This window comes from Gigantopelta aegis, unplaced genomic scaffold (assembly GCF_016097555.1).
Source record: "Gigantopelta aegis isolate Gae_Host unplaced genomic scaffold, Gae_host_genome ctg2052_pilon_pilon:::debris, whole genome shotgun sequence".
Lineage (NCBI taxonomy): Eukaryota > Metazoa > Mollusca > Gastropoda > Neomphalida > Peltospiridae > Gigantopelta > Gigantopelta aegis.
In genome coordinates this window covers 73,625-92,181 of record NW_024532835.1, presented here as the reverse complement: position 1 = coordinate 92,181, position 18,557 = coordinate 73,625, and the positions used below count along the sequence as shown (strand labels likewise).

Below are 18,557 nucleotides of genomic sequence, written 5' to 3'. Positions count from 1 at the left end.
CGTCATCAAGGAAATTCCCTCTTGGTACACCGAAACCCCAACAAAGAGGCCCCATAAGGGAAACCTGGGTTTCACGGAATTGGAAATTTTAATTTTGGATGTGGGGAAAGACGTCCAACATTATTGTCTTTTCTTTAGTCTGGTTAACAGTGATTAGGCTACATTAGACTAAGTACTATACACATAATTCAACTTTCAAAATTATTTGATTATGACTATTTTAGACGAGTGGTAAAGCACGGTCGGTCTGGGATTGATCCCCGCTAGTGTGTCCATTGGGCTATTTCTCATCAAAGCCAGTGCACCACGACTGGCCGTGGTATGTGTTAGATATCCTGTCAATGGGTGGTGCATATAAAATATCCCTGGCTACTAATGGGAAAATGTAATGGGTTTTCTCATCAAGACTATATGTCTATATTACCAAATGGTTGACATCAAATAGTCGATGATTAATAAATCAATGTGCTCTAGTGGTGTCATTAAACACAACAAACTTTAATTTTATACTTTAGCAACAAAAAATCACAAATCCAAGAAGGAACATGGATACAGCCTAATTAAGGGGCCGTTCAAATATTTGTATGAAAATTAGACACCCTCCCTCCCCTGTAACGCTAAACCATACACCCCGCAATTTTTAAAAATTATTGAAAGCTTGGAGACCTCCCCCAGTTCCAAACAAGACATGCTATGGGTGTAATATAATTTTACAGTGCTGTTTATGTACTTATGAATAAACTGATTTTATTCGGTTTGGTTTGTTTTGGGAAAGCGCTGATCAGCAGCGTAGGGGGAGGTGGGTACGGGGTCATGCCACTCCCACCCCCTCATCAAACCTTTTTTTTTTTTTAAACTATTAAATTTTATAAAATCATACATACATATATACATACATAGTGTGGATTTCTCCCCTCCCCAATATGGGTTACCTGCATATACAAGACATGCATATCTGCGCCATTGGCGTAGCAAGGATTTTATATTGGCGGGGGGGGGGGGGGGGGGGGGGGGGCATTATATCGATTGGTAAATTTTCTGAAGTAGTGTAACAATCAAAGGTCACTATTGCAATACACTGTTTTACAGTTTTAGACAGCAAAATACTTCGAGTTTACAAAATTGGGGAGCTGTATTTTCGTCATTATCATGAAATAAGAAGTAAGTCGCCATATTGATTTCTAGTCGACAGGAACCTGTCGTAGGATCTACGATGTATTTACGATATTTTGGAGTTACAACAATTTCAAAAATACACTACAACATTTGCCACAGTCACTTACGACGGATTTACGACATATATTGTGGCTAAGATGGCTTCAAAAATATGGGCCCTGAATGTTAAATGTATGTACACTGTACTTACACCCCACATCAAGTATCCCAGTGTTGGATGTTACAGGAGTTGTCTGTCCCGGAATCCCTGCCGTGCAGTACACAGCATGGCCATCATCTGATCTGGAGACTGTTAGAGACAAGGAACTGGTGGTAACAGTCAGACCATCTGTTTTCTGCCCATGTGTGTTAGTAACACCACTGTTTATCTGTTGTCCATTCTTGTACCAGGAAACAGAAGGAGCTGGGTTGCTAGGTGATATGACACAGATCAGTGTGATGGATCCTTCACTGGTTCCTATCTTCTCATTCTGTGAGCTGGTGTTTAGGAAGGTAACCATGGTGACTTGTACTGTGAAAAAAATTAGATATATGAAATATTGTTATAATGAAATTAAATTAGTTATGTTAAAAATATCATAAATAATGTAATAATGTCAGCTTTATAGGTTTTTTGGGTTCCTCACCCGCTTCCGCACACATTGTCCAATTTCCATTGTTTGCCTTGCAGCCCTCTATGTTACCGTTTCTCTCTAGGAGCCAAATGTCATCTACTTCTATTTTTAGGTGCCAAATAACAAATTTAGGAGCCAACATACATACATGTATATGTGTGTGTGTGTGTGTGTGTGTGTGTGTGTGTATATATATATATATATATACACACACACACACACACAGTGAAACCACCCTCAGGACCAAGTAAAAAGTCTGGTTTTAAGAGGTATTCGGTTCATAGAGAGGTTCTCTTCTGTACAGGTATATTTAAAAAGGGACCATGAAAAATGTCCGGTTTTGAGAGCTTTCACTGTGTATATATATATTGAAATCCACTGTGACAGAATGGGTTTTTAAAAAAAAATAACATGACAGACAACTCATGCTGAGGACAAAACATGAGCCGTGGACAGCACCAGTACATGACATAATTATTAGATTTTAAGTAAACCTTCATATAAATATATGTAAACTATACAAATCATATAAACTAAACCAGACAAATAATAACACAATGGTTGATAAATGTAATAATAAAACACTGTCAGTCTAGGTTATATATATACTACTCAAAAGAATTTAAGGGTCAGACGATATTTTCGACATTATTTTCTGAATGTCAATTATATTAGCTAGACCATAATGTCATGCATGGTATTGTTCCATTTTGACGAAAGTGGGTCTAAGCAACCCATAAATGAATTAAAATCCACTGTCATTGACACTGTCGACTAGTTCTAATGGCGAAAACATGCTTACATTTGCACGTAAATTAGGGCGAAAGCGAAAGGTCTGCTAAGTGCCCATAACTTGCTTTTTCACAAAGCGCTTCATTTGCACGCTTTGCATGTGTATTCCATGTTCCCAATGCTGAATTTCCGTATAATTGGAGCTTGCGTTCGTGTACGGTGCACACTCCAAATTCGACAATGGTACGACGTCAACTGACTATCGAAGATCGAGGAAGGGCTATTGCTTGGCTTCAGGATGGCAATACGCAAAGAAATGTTGCTCTGAGACTTGGTGTCAGTCAGAGTGTCGTTGGCCGACTGTGGCAACGGTACCAAGCAACGAATTCTGTTCGAAATCGTCCACGTTCGGGAAGACCCCGAAGCACTACAAATAGAGAGGACCGCTACATCACCAATATGGCTCTACGTCAACGCACAACCACTGCACGCCGATTACGTGACAATCTGCGGACTGCGACTGGAACTCGAGTGTCTGATCAAACCATACGCAATCGTCTGAGAGCCAATAATCTACGCTGCCGTCGCCAGGCTGTTCGACCACCACTCCTACCATGTCACAGAACGGCCAGACGTCACTGGTGCACGCTTCATCTGCGGTGGCAACGTGCTCAGTGGGGTCGAGTGATGTTCACTGATGAGTCCAGGTTTAGTCTCCAGTTCAACGACGGTCGGGTTCGTGTCTACAGACGTCCTGGGGAGCGCTTCGCTGACGTTAACGTTAGACAACGTCACCGGTTCGGTGCTGGCAGCGTCATGGTGTGGGGCGGCATCTCTATCCACCACAGGACCCCCCTCTATGTGGTGGATAGCAATCTGAATGGAATCCGCTATCTGAATGAGATTATCCGGCTGTTGGTTCTCCCAGGCCTTCAGCAGATTGGCGGCGGGGCAGTTCTGCAGGATGACAATGCCAGACCCCACCGCGCCAGGGTGGTTACGGACTTTCTCAGACAACAAGGTATCACCAGGATGGATTGGCCAGCATATTCGCCTGACTTGGCCCCAATAGAGAACGCCTGGGACGCATTAGACAGGAGAGTTCGGGATAAACCATGCCCCTCCGGCCAACCTTCATGATCTGGGTCAACTCTCTTATGGCAGAGTGGCAGGCCATTCCCCAAGAGTTCTTCAGACTCTGATCAACAGCATGAGGCAAACGATGTGTCGAGTGTATTCGCGCCAGGGGTGGATTCACACACTATTAAACGAATGTTCTAATGTGTAAAATCCATGTTTGACAACCTTCAACTTTGACAGCATGTCATGGTGACTTTCTTGTATACAGTGACGTTTATTTGTGTGTTTTTTTGTAAATATGGAACAATAAATAAAATTTTGGTGTAGTTTACATCATCAATCTAATACACTCTGAAACTTATTTGGTTATAAATTTTTGACCCTTAAATTCTTTTGAGTAGTATATATATATATATATATAATTACAAACTTTCCGAATTTATACGATTTACTGTATTCTGATTGGCTGACGTCACTAAAAAACCAAGCGTTATCCTTCCATAAACCTCATAAAAATACGTCATCACGGAAGACCAAGATCGATTGAAACTATTTTTAGCTGGATGGGCGAGAAGCCCAATGACCCAGTTCGGTGATCGTTTTAAAAATAGAACAAGGAAGTGACCTGTTTTCTCCCTCGATTAAAAAAATAAGGGAAACTGGATGAGATATTCATGTTATAAAAAAACAAAAAATTACAATATATTTTTTTATTGTTTTTATTCTGTTAAAAAAACCCAACCCAAACATCCAGTAGTATGTATACATGTATTCCTACGCTTATTTACAGAACATGGCTGACGGTAAGAACGAAAGAAATATATATTTTGAGTGTTTTAAGGTACACTTCTTGTACTGTTTGTAATTATAAGAATTGTTTCTCATTTTTTAGGAATTTATCGATGTATAAAAGTCACAAATGTAGTATAAAATCGCTTCGCTACGCTACGCGATTTTATACCATTTGTGACTTTTATACATCGATAAATTCCTAAAAAATGAGAAACAATTCTTATACACACACACACACACACACACACACACGGTAAAAAATATTAATTTCCTGAGCAGTTTTGCAAAGTTCTGAGATACTGCAATCCTATTTTACTAACATTTCATGTTTTAATATATGAACTGTTGGTGGTGGGGGAAAGGAAGGTGTAACATACTTATAATTAAATAAATAACCAAATACTTGAATTATCAAATTATGTTTTCACAGAGAGAATGGTACAATATGGACCACTTAGTAAAGAATTTATTGATACTGTTGTACTAAAGTGTATCTGTTTTTCTACAATGTATATTTGTTTAATTTCACATTTAAAATGTGTAATGTCTAGCTGTATCTTTTAGACTTTACATCGATATATAAAATATTTTGCTGAAAGTAATAAGAGATCAAAGACAGTGTCTGTCCTAATGTTCTTCTTATGTCCGAATGTAAAAAGTTCAAGAGGTTTTGGTTAATTATATGATTGCAAGATGCCAATAGCCAATTTAAAAATGTATCCCAGAATTCTTGAAAAATATCACATACCCAAAAGAGATGTATTACAGATTCTTTACTTGTATGACAAAAGCTGCATGCTTCACTATCAACAAGTTTCAACTTGTAGGCAAATGTGTTAGTAGTCAATATTCTGTGTACTATTCTATATTGGAACCATCTTAACTTTGTTTCCAGCATGGTTATAAAAGGTTTTAGATAAATAGTAGACCAGTTAAGCTCCATGGTGAAATGACATTGCAATTTTGCCATAGCGGTATTTCAATTATCAGAAAACATTAATGTATAATAAAATAATTTGGAGCCTTTCAGGACAGAGCAGAGTTTACGTTGAACAGGCAAGTCATCTAAAGATATGTTTGTCTCGTGTCAATTTCAGTTTCTTTATAAAGTATGACCTGAGTGAATTAATGACTCCGTAGTATTTTAAGAAACACACATTTAATTCGTATAGTTCATTAAATTCTTTTAAGTTATAAAATCCACCTTTTTCGTTAACAAAATTGCAAATCTGAGAAATACCCTTTTCTAACCACTGTGACAGAATTACACAGAACATTTATAACAATATAGAAGTTATACACTAAATATATAATACATAAGTGATAAATTTGGATTGTGTACCATTTCTGTTGAATTTCAACTTTGTTGGGGATTATAAATGAAATAAAAAGATGCAATGAATTTTCTATAAATCTATGGCCAAAGTTCAGTGATGCTCGGAAGGATTCCAACCATGCTACATTTCCCACTACATGTACATGTTTGTAATGTCGTAAAAAGAGTTAAATTTTTTGGGCAAATATTGAGTTTGTGTGATTATATACAGGCCATAGCATTTCAAATTTAATGGGCAACCTTTATTGGCTAAGGGCGACTAAGAATTTTACAAAGGTAGTCTGTTGAGCGACATCTATTTTAGGGTCTGGCGAGTAAGGTACCAGTTGAAAAAGAAAGACACTGAAACTGAATTGAATGAGAAAAAACACACTGCGTCTGTGTTGGCGCGAACTACAGATCTGGCAGCAGAAGACATAGAATATGTTCTATATTTTGACAGCACCAGACTCAACTTTTGTGGTTTTGGGCTGGGTCTTTCTAAAAACAGAGCTCAAAACGTATTGAAGACACTGCATGTATTTTTAAAATTTGGAAGTCTTCGGCTTATTGGAATGGATTGGATACACCATAATTATCTACTAGAGCTATTATTTGACAATTGTTATTCAAGGTTATGGTAAAGAGGAATCATATTTAATTAGCTTCTGGGACAGAATCACAATAAGAACAGATTAGATCTAAAGTGACACCAAGACTTACACGATGACATAACCATCAAAATATTACTGTGATAAACAATAAGTACGTTTTTATGCTTTGTAATATACTAGTAATAACTAAGTACACCGTATATTTTAGTAAAATGTTTTGGTGGGGGTTTTTTTCCCACACATTTATTTTTCTTTTGATTTTTCTTTTATTAGTGAACTACTACTGTAGCATTTACAATATCCAAATTAAATGTACACATGTGCGAATTTCGTCTATAGGACAGCCACTCCAAAGGAAATCCCTTTCTGGATATTTTACCCCTTTTGCATCGCCACAAAAAGGACTGCCACCCCTAGACTAGGCTATATATTACAGCACGCGCAGTTCTACATGTACCTTTATTCTCCTTGTGCTGCATTATTGTTTTATTTCAGAGACAATGCAAGTCAAGCTGCATACCTTGGCTGTTCTAGCATTTTGTCTTCATCCCTGTATTAAAAATGATAATTAATCTGTATAATTTAATGGTAATTTGTAAAGATTTTTTAAAATTATTTCTACTGGATTTCTTCTTTTTCTAAAATGTTATTTGAGTTGGTATGGATTTAAAACTTAAGAACATGTTTTTATATGAATTTTAACTATATTCATTATGAAGTTACATGCCAATTCATCGGTTTCCTTTTGAAGCAAACAGACTATATACGGTGAGCACATGATTATTATTCAACAAACAACAGTCTACTTTTCAATGTGATAACTGGAGGTAGTTGAATTTGAGAAAAAGTAAAGTAAAGTTTGTTTTATTTAACGACGCCACTAGAGCACATTGATTTTTTATCTTATCATTGGCTATTGGACGTCAAACATATGGTCATTCTGACAATGTTTTTTTTTAGAGGAAACCATCTTTCGCCACATAGGCTACAGGCTTTCAAGCAAGATTTTGTGAAAAATAAGGGCTTTTTTTAGGGCAAAATTCTTAAAAAATAAGGGCTATTTTTAGGAATTTTTTGACAAAAATAAAGACTGAAATTCAATAATCAATATAAAAGAAAAACATTCTGTACTCACCTCCAGGGAGAACATAAATACAAAAACTAATTACCAACTCAGAAGATCATGCCAATGGTCATCAACAGCGATATTCAGCATATCAATACAACCAGATTAAAGTAATCTGATATGGTGCAAATCCATGCTGAATATGATGCTGATAACCACCAAGATGTCTTCTGAGAAATACATTAATTCAACATTTTCATTATCTGAAAGTATACTAAGGCTAGATTTAATTAATTCCAACACTTATTTTATGTTGCATTTATCAAAAACTTTCAAAATTAGAAAATTTTGGATTTTCACCAAAAAATTAGGGCTTTTTAGGATTTTGAAGCTTTAATAAGGAATATTAGGGCTGCTGTCAAAAAATAAGGAAAATTAGGAAAATAAGGGCCCGCTTGCAAGCCTGAGGCTACTCTTTTATGACAGGCAGCAAGGGATCTTTTATTTGCGCTTCCCACAGGCAGGATAGCACAAACCATGGCCTTTGTTGAACCAGTTATGGATTACTGGTCGGTGCAAGTGGTTTACACCTACCCATCGAGCCTTGCGGAGCACTCACTCAGGGTTTGGAGTCGGTATCTGGATTAAAAATCCCATGCCTCGACTGGGATCCGAACCCAGTACCTACCAGCCTGTAGACTGATGGCCTAACCACTACGCCACCGAGGCCCGTTTTTAATTTGAGAAGGGCCAGTAAGATTATTCTTCAATTTGCCCTGCTGGCAACCATGGTTTTCATGTTAATTTTCAACCCTGGAAACTCCTTTTCGGTTCTGTGCCTTGTGATCAATCATGGGAACCGATTGGAAACTGTTTTTAGCTTTTTAGTTTCAGAGTAAGTAAGGTATACAGACTTGTTCTGCATAGTCACAAAATGTTTCATAACCAAACCATCTTTAATCTATACTTTTTGCATCTACTTCCGGCTTATTATAATCAGAAGTTGTAGCCAACTTACCAAAGTAGCCAACGAGAACCAACGTTTTTTTAATGTCTTAGTTTTCCATGGTGATATCTGGTTTTTATGTCTAAAAGTGTTTCGTATCACTATTTCTGACTGGACAAGAAATGTGCATCGATCCTGCTAAATAATTCAGTTCTGTTTCATAGTTTTAAACTGAATTTTTACAGGAAGATATTGACATATATATCATCAAGTATGTTCGATGTTTGTTGTTGTTGTTTGTGTGGGGTTTTTTGGGGGGGTGTTTGTTTTTGGTTTGTTTCTTTTTTGGTCAGCAGTTGCTGCTGGGGGGTACAGGTAGGTTACAAAGTGCTATGAGGAGTACAAAATGTTTATTTACAGATATATTTTGCATATTTATTAATAAAAAAATTGCTAAAGAATACACAATATTGATAGTAAAATTATATCAATTATGGTAACAGTTAAGTGATAACAGGGTGTATGATAAATGTTAATTGCTGTGGTACATAATTTAAGAAGGGTCATTGGATTAAGCATTACAAAATGCTATATTTGGAGAAGGGGTAAGAAAAGTGTCTAGATGTTGAGTTTTGTAATAATTGTTGGAGGGCTTGCGAAAAGCACTTATTTATCAGCAAAGCTTTTAAAAAAAAATTCCAGCATCTGTCTATCAACTTCTTTTAAAGTCTATCTTCTAGTTTTCATTGGAATCTTCTGCAGTAGTAAGGGGCGCACTTGAGTGTCATGTATGCAAATGAGGTCACGTGACCTGGGCATGGCCTCTTCTGATTGACTGACCTCTAAGCGTGGGGTGTGACGTCACAGCGTGGAGATACTAACCTTGACCTACATCGAGTACATAGACCTAACTGGGTTAATGACTTGGACAGCTGTGGGATGGGCGTGGGAACCTGACCTTTGTGTCAGGAAGCACCGGATGTCAGCCAGATTTATGGATGTGTTAACCGTCAGGGGTCTATACAGAAAACAGATGGTGCGGAAGTTGTTAATGACAGATCAGATGGCAAGATAGTGTGGCTTTAATGGGTTTATTAGCTGTCAGGGGGTCTATACAGGAACAGATGACAAAATAGCGTGGGTTTAATGGGTTTGTTAAGTGTTGGGGTTCCTTTGAAGTACAGGAAACAGATGGTGCGGAAGCCGTTAATGACGGATCAGATGACAAAATAGCGTGGGTTTAATGGGTTTGTTAAGTGTTGGGGTTCCTTTGAAGTACAGGAAACAGATGGTGCGGAAGCCGTTAATGGCGGATCAGATGACAAAATAGCGTGGGTTTAATGGGTTTGTCAGTTGTGCACATCCATGGGAGGAAAAGGTTTGAAACGTGCCCATATATGGCGATGACCATGAGTCAAACTTTGTGTATATAAACCTTAGATTTAGAACTCTTCGTCATTCGTCAGTCGACAGCGGTAGAGTGAAGATGTGCGCTCCAGAAATGGCATCGGGATATTCTAGAATGGACAGCAGCAGTAGCAGCGGTGATGATGTCTTGGTATGCAAATGTTCCAAAAGACATACGATCAAATGCAAAAGAGTGGCTACCAAACTAGAAGAAAATCGTGGATGAAGAACCCATGGATCAAACGGATGCTGCTCGAGAATATAAAACAGACTCGGCTCCCTACGATGCCGAAATGAGAGGATTCTACAGACGACTGCACATTTGGTCAGTAGCCCCTCCAGATGAGTCAGAGACCGAGGGAACTTGCCAAAGCCGGTTTCTTCTACATGGGAGACCACGATGCCGTCGTCTGTTACTGTTGTGGACTACGCGCCTATGGATGGAAGAAGATGGATGATCCAGTGATGGAACGTTACAGGCTGTCCCCGAGATGTCCCTACATTAACAATGTTTTCAGACATTAAACACGTATTACTTGGGTGTGTGCTTCTTTTCGGCTTTGTGAAATAAACATGTGAATAACAGGTTTTATTTGTTATTAATGTAAGGTGGCCGTGAGCCGTGCATGAGCCGTGCATGAGCTATGCTTTGGGATGGGGGGCATCACACACAATTCAAACTACACCTTTGTGTGCATGCACGAAATTATAGAGAGTATAACTAAAAGGGTAATGGTTAACATCGTCATTTAAGACGGAACCTTCAGAGGTGCAGAGTCAGACCGAAGCGGAAGGCAAACTTCAGCCTCAATTTCCAGTGCAACGTGGTGGGAAAAGTCAAGATGATGTACAACATGGATCGGTGTCCAGAACTCTATGATCCCACATGGAAAAAAGAAAAAGAGAACAAGTCCCCAACACCTAAAGTCGTCATGGTCTCCCCAATGCAGCAAGTAGTAGAGCAAGCCAAGGTCAAGCAGAAAGAATCGACGAGAGCAGACTGGCATGGGTAAAAAATTGGTTTATTCCTGAACATGTCGTGAACAAAAGATTGTGTCCCGTATGTCCAAAGACTTTCAAAACCATCAAATATGCTACCCCATTGGAATACCTTCCATTCAACTCAACTCCAGGCTCCCATGGCTCCTATAGCTCCTGCAGCTCCTGTTCCGGCTCCTATAGCTCTGGCTCCGGCTGGCTCTTGCTCCTAGGGCTGCTATAGCTCCTGCTCTGGCTCTTATAGCTCCTGCTCCTAGGGCTCCTACTCCTAGGGTTCCTATAGCTCCAGCTCTGCTCCTAGGGCTCTTGTTTTCTTAATCCATCCCTTCACCATGATCATGTCGGGACCCACGTCATATGGAAAGACTTATTTGGTGTACACGTTGTTGAGGGACGGTAAAATTCACCCACCTCCCCAACGCATCATCTGGCTCTACAAACGATGGCAAATTTGTTCAAGGCATACCCGCGAATTTGGAAAAGGATCGTTATTTGGATCCCAGAGTCAGAAATCTCATCGTGTTGGACGACCTGATGCCTACAGTTGGAAAAGACCCTCGCATCACCGACCTGTTCACGGAAGGAAGTCACCACAGAAACCTCTCAGTGATTGCTATCAACCAGAACTTGTATCACAGCAAAGACCCGACGCAGAGAAGAAAGTGTCATTACTTGGCACTGTTCAACAACCACATCAACAAGCAACAAGTCCTAACCTTTGTACAGCAGATGTATCCTGGAAATACTCGTCATTTGATGCAATGGTTTGAGGAAGCTACCCACAGGCCCTACGGACATCTCTTGGTGGACTTGACACCAACCACGCTCGAACATTGGCGCCTTCGACCTAATGGTTTAGAGACGGGGCCGTCCGAATGGTATAAAAGTATGAACGTAACGGCGAATGTCTCAGAAGAGTTTCAACCACCGTCGGAGAAAGAGCTCTACGTGCAAATCATGCAAAGGAATGCATTCAAGAGAAAACTACCAGGCAACCTGCCTACGAAAGTGACGATGAAGAAGAAGATGAGGTAGAGCCCTATCTGAAAAAAGTCAAGAAGATGCAGTCTTGTGATATGTGTGGTCTGGTGGGAGTGACTTGCAGAAACATCTGTGATTTAAAATGTGCGAGGACAGAAATGAAGAAGAAGAACAGCCGTCGTCTGATCTGGAAAATGAAGGCGTACGTCGGATGATCGAGCGTGAATTCGACATCAATCGTGACTACATGTATCTCGAAAGCAAGATAAAACGCTACAAAGAAAAAAACATGTCCCAAGATGCCATCGAAAGAAACATGAAGACATTGCAATGGAAGTTATTTAAAGACACGTACTCTCGCTTTCTAACATATATGCATTACTTTGACAAAGGCCCCAACACGAGTTATTTCCCTTGATCATAGGTTAGTTTGGAGCGTTGAGTTGCCGTCACGCGTCCTTTCTTCAAAGCAATGGGATGGGGTGTTACAGGCACATTCCTTTCTTTTACTTTTATAATCACTTCTGCTTTTAAAGGGCTGGGGTGTTACACATTTCCTTCTTCCCAGGGGATAATTAAATCCTTTCTGGCCTCACAAATTGTCCCATGCCGTTGCTGGGACTCGAACCTGTGGCACCGAATCGCCCGCAAATTGCGAGACTAACCACGATGCGCTCTGAGCTATCGAGGCATCCATAAAAGGGATGCTCTTTAACTCAACCACATGCATGGGGCCTACAATCTACGCGGTTGATCCCGCTTACGTGCACGAAACAGTGGGCAGACCTGGCACTGGCTAGTATGTATTGATGTATGAATATCTATATATTGTATGTATGTCGAGGTTGACTATTACATACATAGATATTAACGCACTGGCACAGGGGATAATTAAATCCTTTCTGGCCTCAAAAATTGTCCCATGCCGTTGCTGGGACTCGAACCTGTGGCACCGGATTGCCCACAAATTGTGACAATTGTGACAATGTTCTTGCTATGGACTGATGGCAGTGGAGGCATTTTCGTCACCGAACAGCGTTGCACGAGGGTGGAAAAATCAGTACCTTGTGTGGCCACCAGTAGCAGCAATCACTGCGCTACATCTCCTTGGCATAGACTGAATGAGTTTCTGAATCCGGGTATGTGGAATCCTAACTCATTCTTCCTGCAGTGCATGCGACAGTTGCAGAAGCATCTGAGGCTCCGGGTCACGCTGGCGTACACGTCTGTCCAGTTCGTCGCATAGATGTTCAATGGGGTTGAGATCTGGTGATCTTGATTGTCATGGCAGCACATTAATGTTCTCATTCTGTAGGAAATCCATTGTTACACGTGCCGTATGCGGCCTGGCATTGGCCTGCTGAAAGAGTTCTCTCTGTTGATCCAAAATGGGAAGCATGTGACAGCGAAGAATTTCATCCCGGTAGCGTACAGCTGTTAGGTTGCTTTGTATGAACACATGTTCACTTCTGCCGGTGTATGAGATGGCTCCCCACATCATGACACTCCCTCCACTGAATCTGTCAACTTGGGCGACACAGTTGTTGGCAAAACATTCATTGCGGCATCTGTAAACACGTTGTCCATCACGTCACTGTAGAAGGAAACTTGACTCGTTGCTGAACCATACTCACTGCCAGCTTCCCAAGTTCCACCCCTGTACATTTGTGCACCATCGAACACATAAATGTCAATGTTGATGTCGCAGCCCGTAAACCAGCTTCTCGAAGTCGGTTCCAAATGGTTTGTGCAAACACCCTTCTCAAACTAGGTATGCATCCAACAGTGTTCGTTGTTGTGGCAGTTCAGTGACGCAAGTGCAGAACCCGGATGTAGCTATCTTGTGCTGCAGTTGCTATGCGAGGTCTTCCACTTCTGGGCCGGTCTTCACCTGATTGAAACTGCTGGTACCTGTCCCAGAGACTTGAAATGGTGCTCTGATGGATCTTCAAGTGGCGTGCGACTGCTGACTGCGATTTACCTAACTGGAGGCGGCCTATTGCAATGTTTCGATTTGGCAGGCTAAGTCTTGGCATCTTGTAACTCGTCTACGTCGAAATGGAAATAAGGCATCATTGCAGCTTTAAATACCCATCACTACCCCAATGTTTTTCCCAAGTTTCAGGTGCATTCACAAAAATCTGACCATTTTCCTGCAATTGTTGCACAACGTGCGTTAAATTTGTTTTAGGGTGCATTTGAGCATGCTGTCCCATTCCAGGAACATTAACAAACATGGTCATTCAGCAACATTGTAGAAAATGATATTTTGTAAAATCAAACACTTTTCTTCTTTCCCTATCACCTATGCATTTCTTTTTTGACAGAGAATATATAGAGGATAATAAACGAGTTACCAGTTATTATCAAATTTATGTCCCGAGTGAAATAATTTTGAGTTGTCACGAGCTTTAGGGTCATAAATTTGATAATAACTGGAACTGAGTTTGTTATTCTGTTTATTACCTCAGCTATTTTTTTTCTTCTAGAAACCTTTATTTTCCATGCACATGCACGAAGGCCAACCTGTATAGAAATGATGTAAACCACTAAATACGCACTGTTCTGAGAATTACTATAACGTTGTAATTTAATCACGTTCATAGATAATTATAGATAACTATAGATAACTAATTATAGATAACTATACATGACGTCATTTTGGGTTTGTCAAATCGTAACGACGTCATATTTAGTACCGACAAAGTCATTGGTTTGTAAGCGTCAAATTGTCCAATAGTATTGTTCGTTAAACCAATGCAGAATATTTCTCACTGAGAAAATATCGAAAATATTTTCCCTGTTATGAGTAACTGCTGGGGTAATAAATATATATCTTTATATTTCTGAGCCAATTGTTTTCTAAACTGCACAAAAAAATAGTATATTTTTTTTATTACCAAAACACTTTAGTTTCCTTCTTATGTCAAACCAAACTGAAATTAGTTACAAAAAACAGTTGTGTATGAGGATGGGATGGGCTGGTATAGCTATAACTGCATTTCAGTGTATTAGGAAAAACGGTGTTATAAAGTAATAAATTATTAATACCACTGTTGTTTCATTGAAGATATCGTTCACAACTTGTAATGCCCCGTAGGGGCGAGTGGGTTATTTTTCAAGAACTGACAGTTAACCGTGTATTCCCCATTACATAATTATAATTTTGTTCAAACTGAGTTGATATCCTATATAAGATACATATCAAATTTTAAACTTACCGCTTGAAAAATAGGTTCATCGAAAGATGTTTCTTTTCTGCCATATCGCAGTAGGCCAAACTGGCGTATTTTTGGGGGCATTGTAACGGTTTTGGTTATTTGAAAAGGTGTACGATCTCACTCACATGCCAAGACAACAGTCCACTTAGTTAAAATAACAGTCATCACTAATAGCAAAAATGTAAACAATACTAACTACCTGTTGCCTGAGTTTATTTTGAAATCTGGTCACTGGCATTAATGGTTGTTTAAAAAATGTTTTATCGGTGATTAACTTCATGAATATTACTGAGCTTTCCCTTAAAATAGACTGATCTCTGCAGTTAACTAGAGCAATAGGGACACACATCATTTGGTACAGAAACCAGTGTACTTTCCAGAGTTATCCTCCTTACATGTATTAATATGGCGGCAAAATATGTGATTAACCGATGATAGATGTACTTTCAGTTTTATTGTAGTGATCTGTTGTCAGTGTTTATAAATAAAGTTGTTGTCTTTGCACAAAACCATGCTGTACAGTGCCATACAGTAACAGTCAAACAGCTTTCACTCTCTACTAAGGGAATATTTCGTTTTGATGCTATGTAGTTTTATTGTGATGTACAAAACGTGAAAAACAAAGTTTGTAAAATAATTTTCTTTTGTTCAGATATTGTACATTATTGTTCTCATGTGCTTAAAATAAGAAATACTTCAATATTTATACGTTGTTTTTCATGGGTCGACTTATAAACGGGTCAATAAAAAAAATAAGTTTTCAGGGCTTGAAATTAGGGACTCGACTTATAGCTGAGATTGACTTACAGGCGAAGATATACGGTAATTTCAGTTTGGTTTGACGTAAGAAGGAAACTATTGTTTATATATATATATATATATAAGAAATATAAGAAATATATATATATATATATATACACTGAAAGAAACGTTGGGTCAACTTTAAAGCCAGCAGATCAAATTGTATGACACAATATGTACAATTGTACTACATATCTATGAAGGACGAACACTAATGATAATACTGTCAATTTTTTTTATTGAAATGTGAAAGAAAATGGCAACATAATCCAATTGCAAATGAGGGTACGCCCCCCCCCCCCCCCCCCCCCCCCCACATAATTGAAATCAAACACTCATGGAAACAATTCATTAGTATCCATCACATGTCATTTAATTCTCGTTAGTCTGTGTATGAGTCCACTAGTCTCACTGGTCTTACTAGTACCGTATGTAACCACCCCGTGCCTGTGTAGCTGCCCTGACCTTCCTGATCATGGAATTCATCAAGGCATTCACACTCCTCATTGGAATGTTATTCCATTCGTCTACCAAGGCATCTCTGAGCTGGGCAAGGGTGATGGGTGGGTTTGGACGATTCCTCACTCTCCTGTCCAACTGATCCCACAAGTGCTCGATGGCGGACAGATCGGGGCTGTAAGCAGCCAGTCGTGGGGGACGATGTTGTTCGTTGCAAGGAAGTCCCTACACACTCTTGCAACATGTGGCCTCGCGTTGTCTTGTTGCAATGTCAGGTTGTTTTGCTGGACAAAGGGCATGGCGTGAGGCTGCAGGATCTCATCCCTGTATCAGACAGCGGTCAGGTTCCCAGCGATGACCATCAAAGGCATTTTTAACCCATGGGAAATTCCACCCCAGACCATGACTGAGCCACCCCCAAATCTGTCCCTCTCATCAATGCAAGCGTCAGCAATCTCCCCCAACGGCATCGATACACGCCACGTCGCCCGTCCGACCGAAAAAGTGTAAACCTTGATTCATCCATGAACAGTACACGCCTCCATTGCATCATGTGGAACCTTCCCAGTGCATGTGCATGCAGCCAATTCATCCGACATTGTTGACTTAATGGCGTCAGAGGGAGACCAACGTAGGGACAACGCGCAATGAAATTGGACTCTCTCAGCCGATTCTTTACAGTTTTGGGGTGGATGGGACGATTGTGGGTGCCTATGGTGTTGTGAGCAGTTTCGGTGGCAGTAAGGTGACGATCGCGCAAATGCGCAAGCCTGATTGCTTGGTCCTCTCGGCATGATGTTACACGTGGGCGCCCGGATCGGGGACGATCAGCAACCCTTCCTGTAACTCGTAAACGTATCACAAGACGTTGTATGGTTCTAACATTCACACCAAATTGCACAACAACTTGTCTTTGCGTATGACCTTGCATGAGCTGTGAAATTGCTTGACCCCTCTCAACTTCGGTCAAGCGTGGCATAATGGCAATTAAAGTTTTACCAAATAACACATTGGATTGTGTTCTGTAACAGGTAACACTACAATGTGGTATGAGTTGTACCCCCTACTTCGTCCGAATCATGCTTTTGCACGTGCTTTTGGTGATTTTCATTGTCTTGCCGTATATGCCGCTCCCTAGCTATCACACTTCATTGAGTGTGGATTCAGGGTATAATTATGCACAATAACCTAATGAGTTATTTGTACAACTTCCATACAAATCAGCCCACTTATTTATGAATTTTTCCACAATTTATGACCTGACGTTTCTTTTTCCTTTCAGTATATATATATATATATAGACAAAACTACATATATGTGGTTTTCTGATTTCTGTATTCCACGAGTGTATTTCCTGCTGGAAACCCTGATGCCGCAGGCAGAGGGGTTTCCGGCAGGAAATACACTCGTGGAATCCAGAAATCAGAAAACCACATATATGTAGTTTTGTATTTATTACATACCCTAAATTGGAATTTTGTTTCTAAATAATAGTTAAAAAATTGTAACATTACTAGTTAATGACAGGGATTTCTCAATTTACACAACTAGGTCAGCTGTGTTACTATGCGGACCGGTGAACCACTAATTATTACACATAGGAATATAGTTCTATTTAAACAATAAATAGAAATAAGAAAGAATGAGTGAAGGGTTACTTATAATATTAATGATATTGTTTGAAATGCCTTTTAAAGATAATGTAATAGCTAAAATTCACGAACAATGCAATATTTAATTTGCTCGTAATACGTTACAAAACCTTCAGCACGCCAGTTTAATCAACGAAGAAAAATGTAAAGAATTGTACACTCAATGTCTGTGTCGTCATCGTTGTTTTCTTTTATTGATGTTCATGGAATTACTCGTTGCTGAAAAGCTGAAGTTTATATTAAATGTGCCTCCATAAATCATCGTTCCACTGAATAATTCGGTTGTCAGTTCATCCAAGTTTTCTATGTGAGGAGACGGTGCATGCGACGTCATTTTTGCTAAAGTCGACGACAGTCACTTTTAGCATCCTTGTTTTGGCTTCGTACACAATAAATATAGTATATCTTACCGTAATTTCACTTGAAATCCATATTTCGTAAAAGGTACAATTTTTTAATCACAAGATTTTGTTCAAACACATTCAGGTGCATTAGTAATGTTAAAAAAAAAAAAAAAAAATTCATAATTATGGACAAAATATTAATTTTAAGTTTTAAAAGATGAAAGAAATAAAAAGTAACTTTTCTCAAATATATCATATCACAAAACTACCGTTGGATATGTTTTATTTATTGTGTACGAAGCCAAAACAAGGGTCCAAAAAGTGACTGTCGTCGACCTTAATCGTGCATTAAAAGGTC

General features: G+C 39.4%; 1 protein-coding gene across 1 annotated transcript in view; it reads right to left on the bottom strand.

Moving 5' to 3' along the window:
* Nucleotides 1–1,366: 1,366 nt before the first annotated feature.
* LOC121391289 overlaps nucleotides 1,367–18,557 on the bottom strand; it is a gene marked incomplete at its 3' end in the record, with an annotated part of 80,169 nt that continues 62,978 nt past the window's right edge. Inside the window, exon 3 of the mRNA XM_041522969.1 lies at nucleotides 1,367–1,687. Coding sequence (XP_041378903.1) covers nucleotides 1,367–1,687 — 321 coding nt within the window. The remainder of the gene's footprint in view (nucleotides 1,688–18,557) is intronic.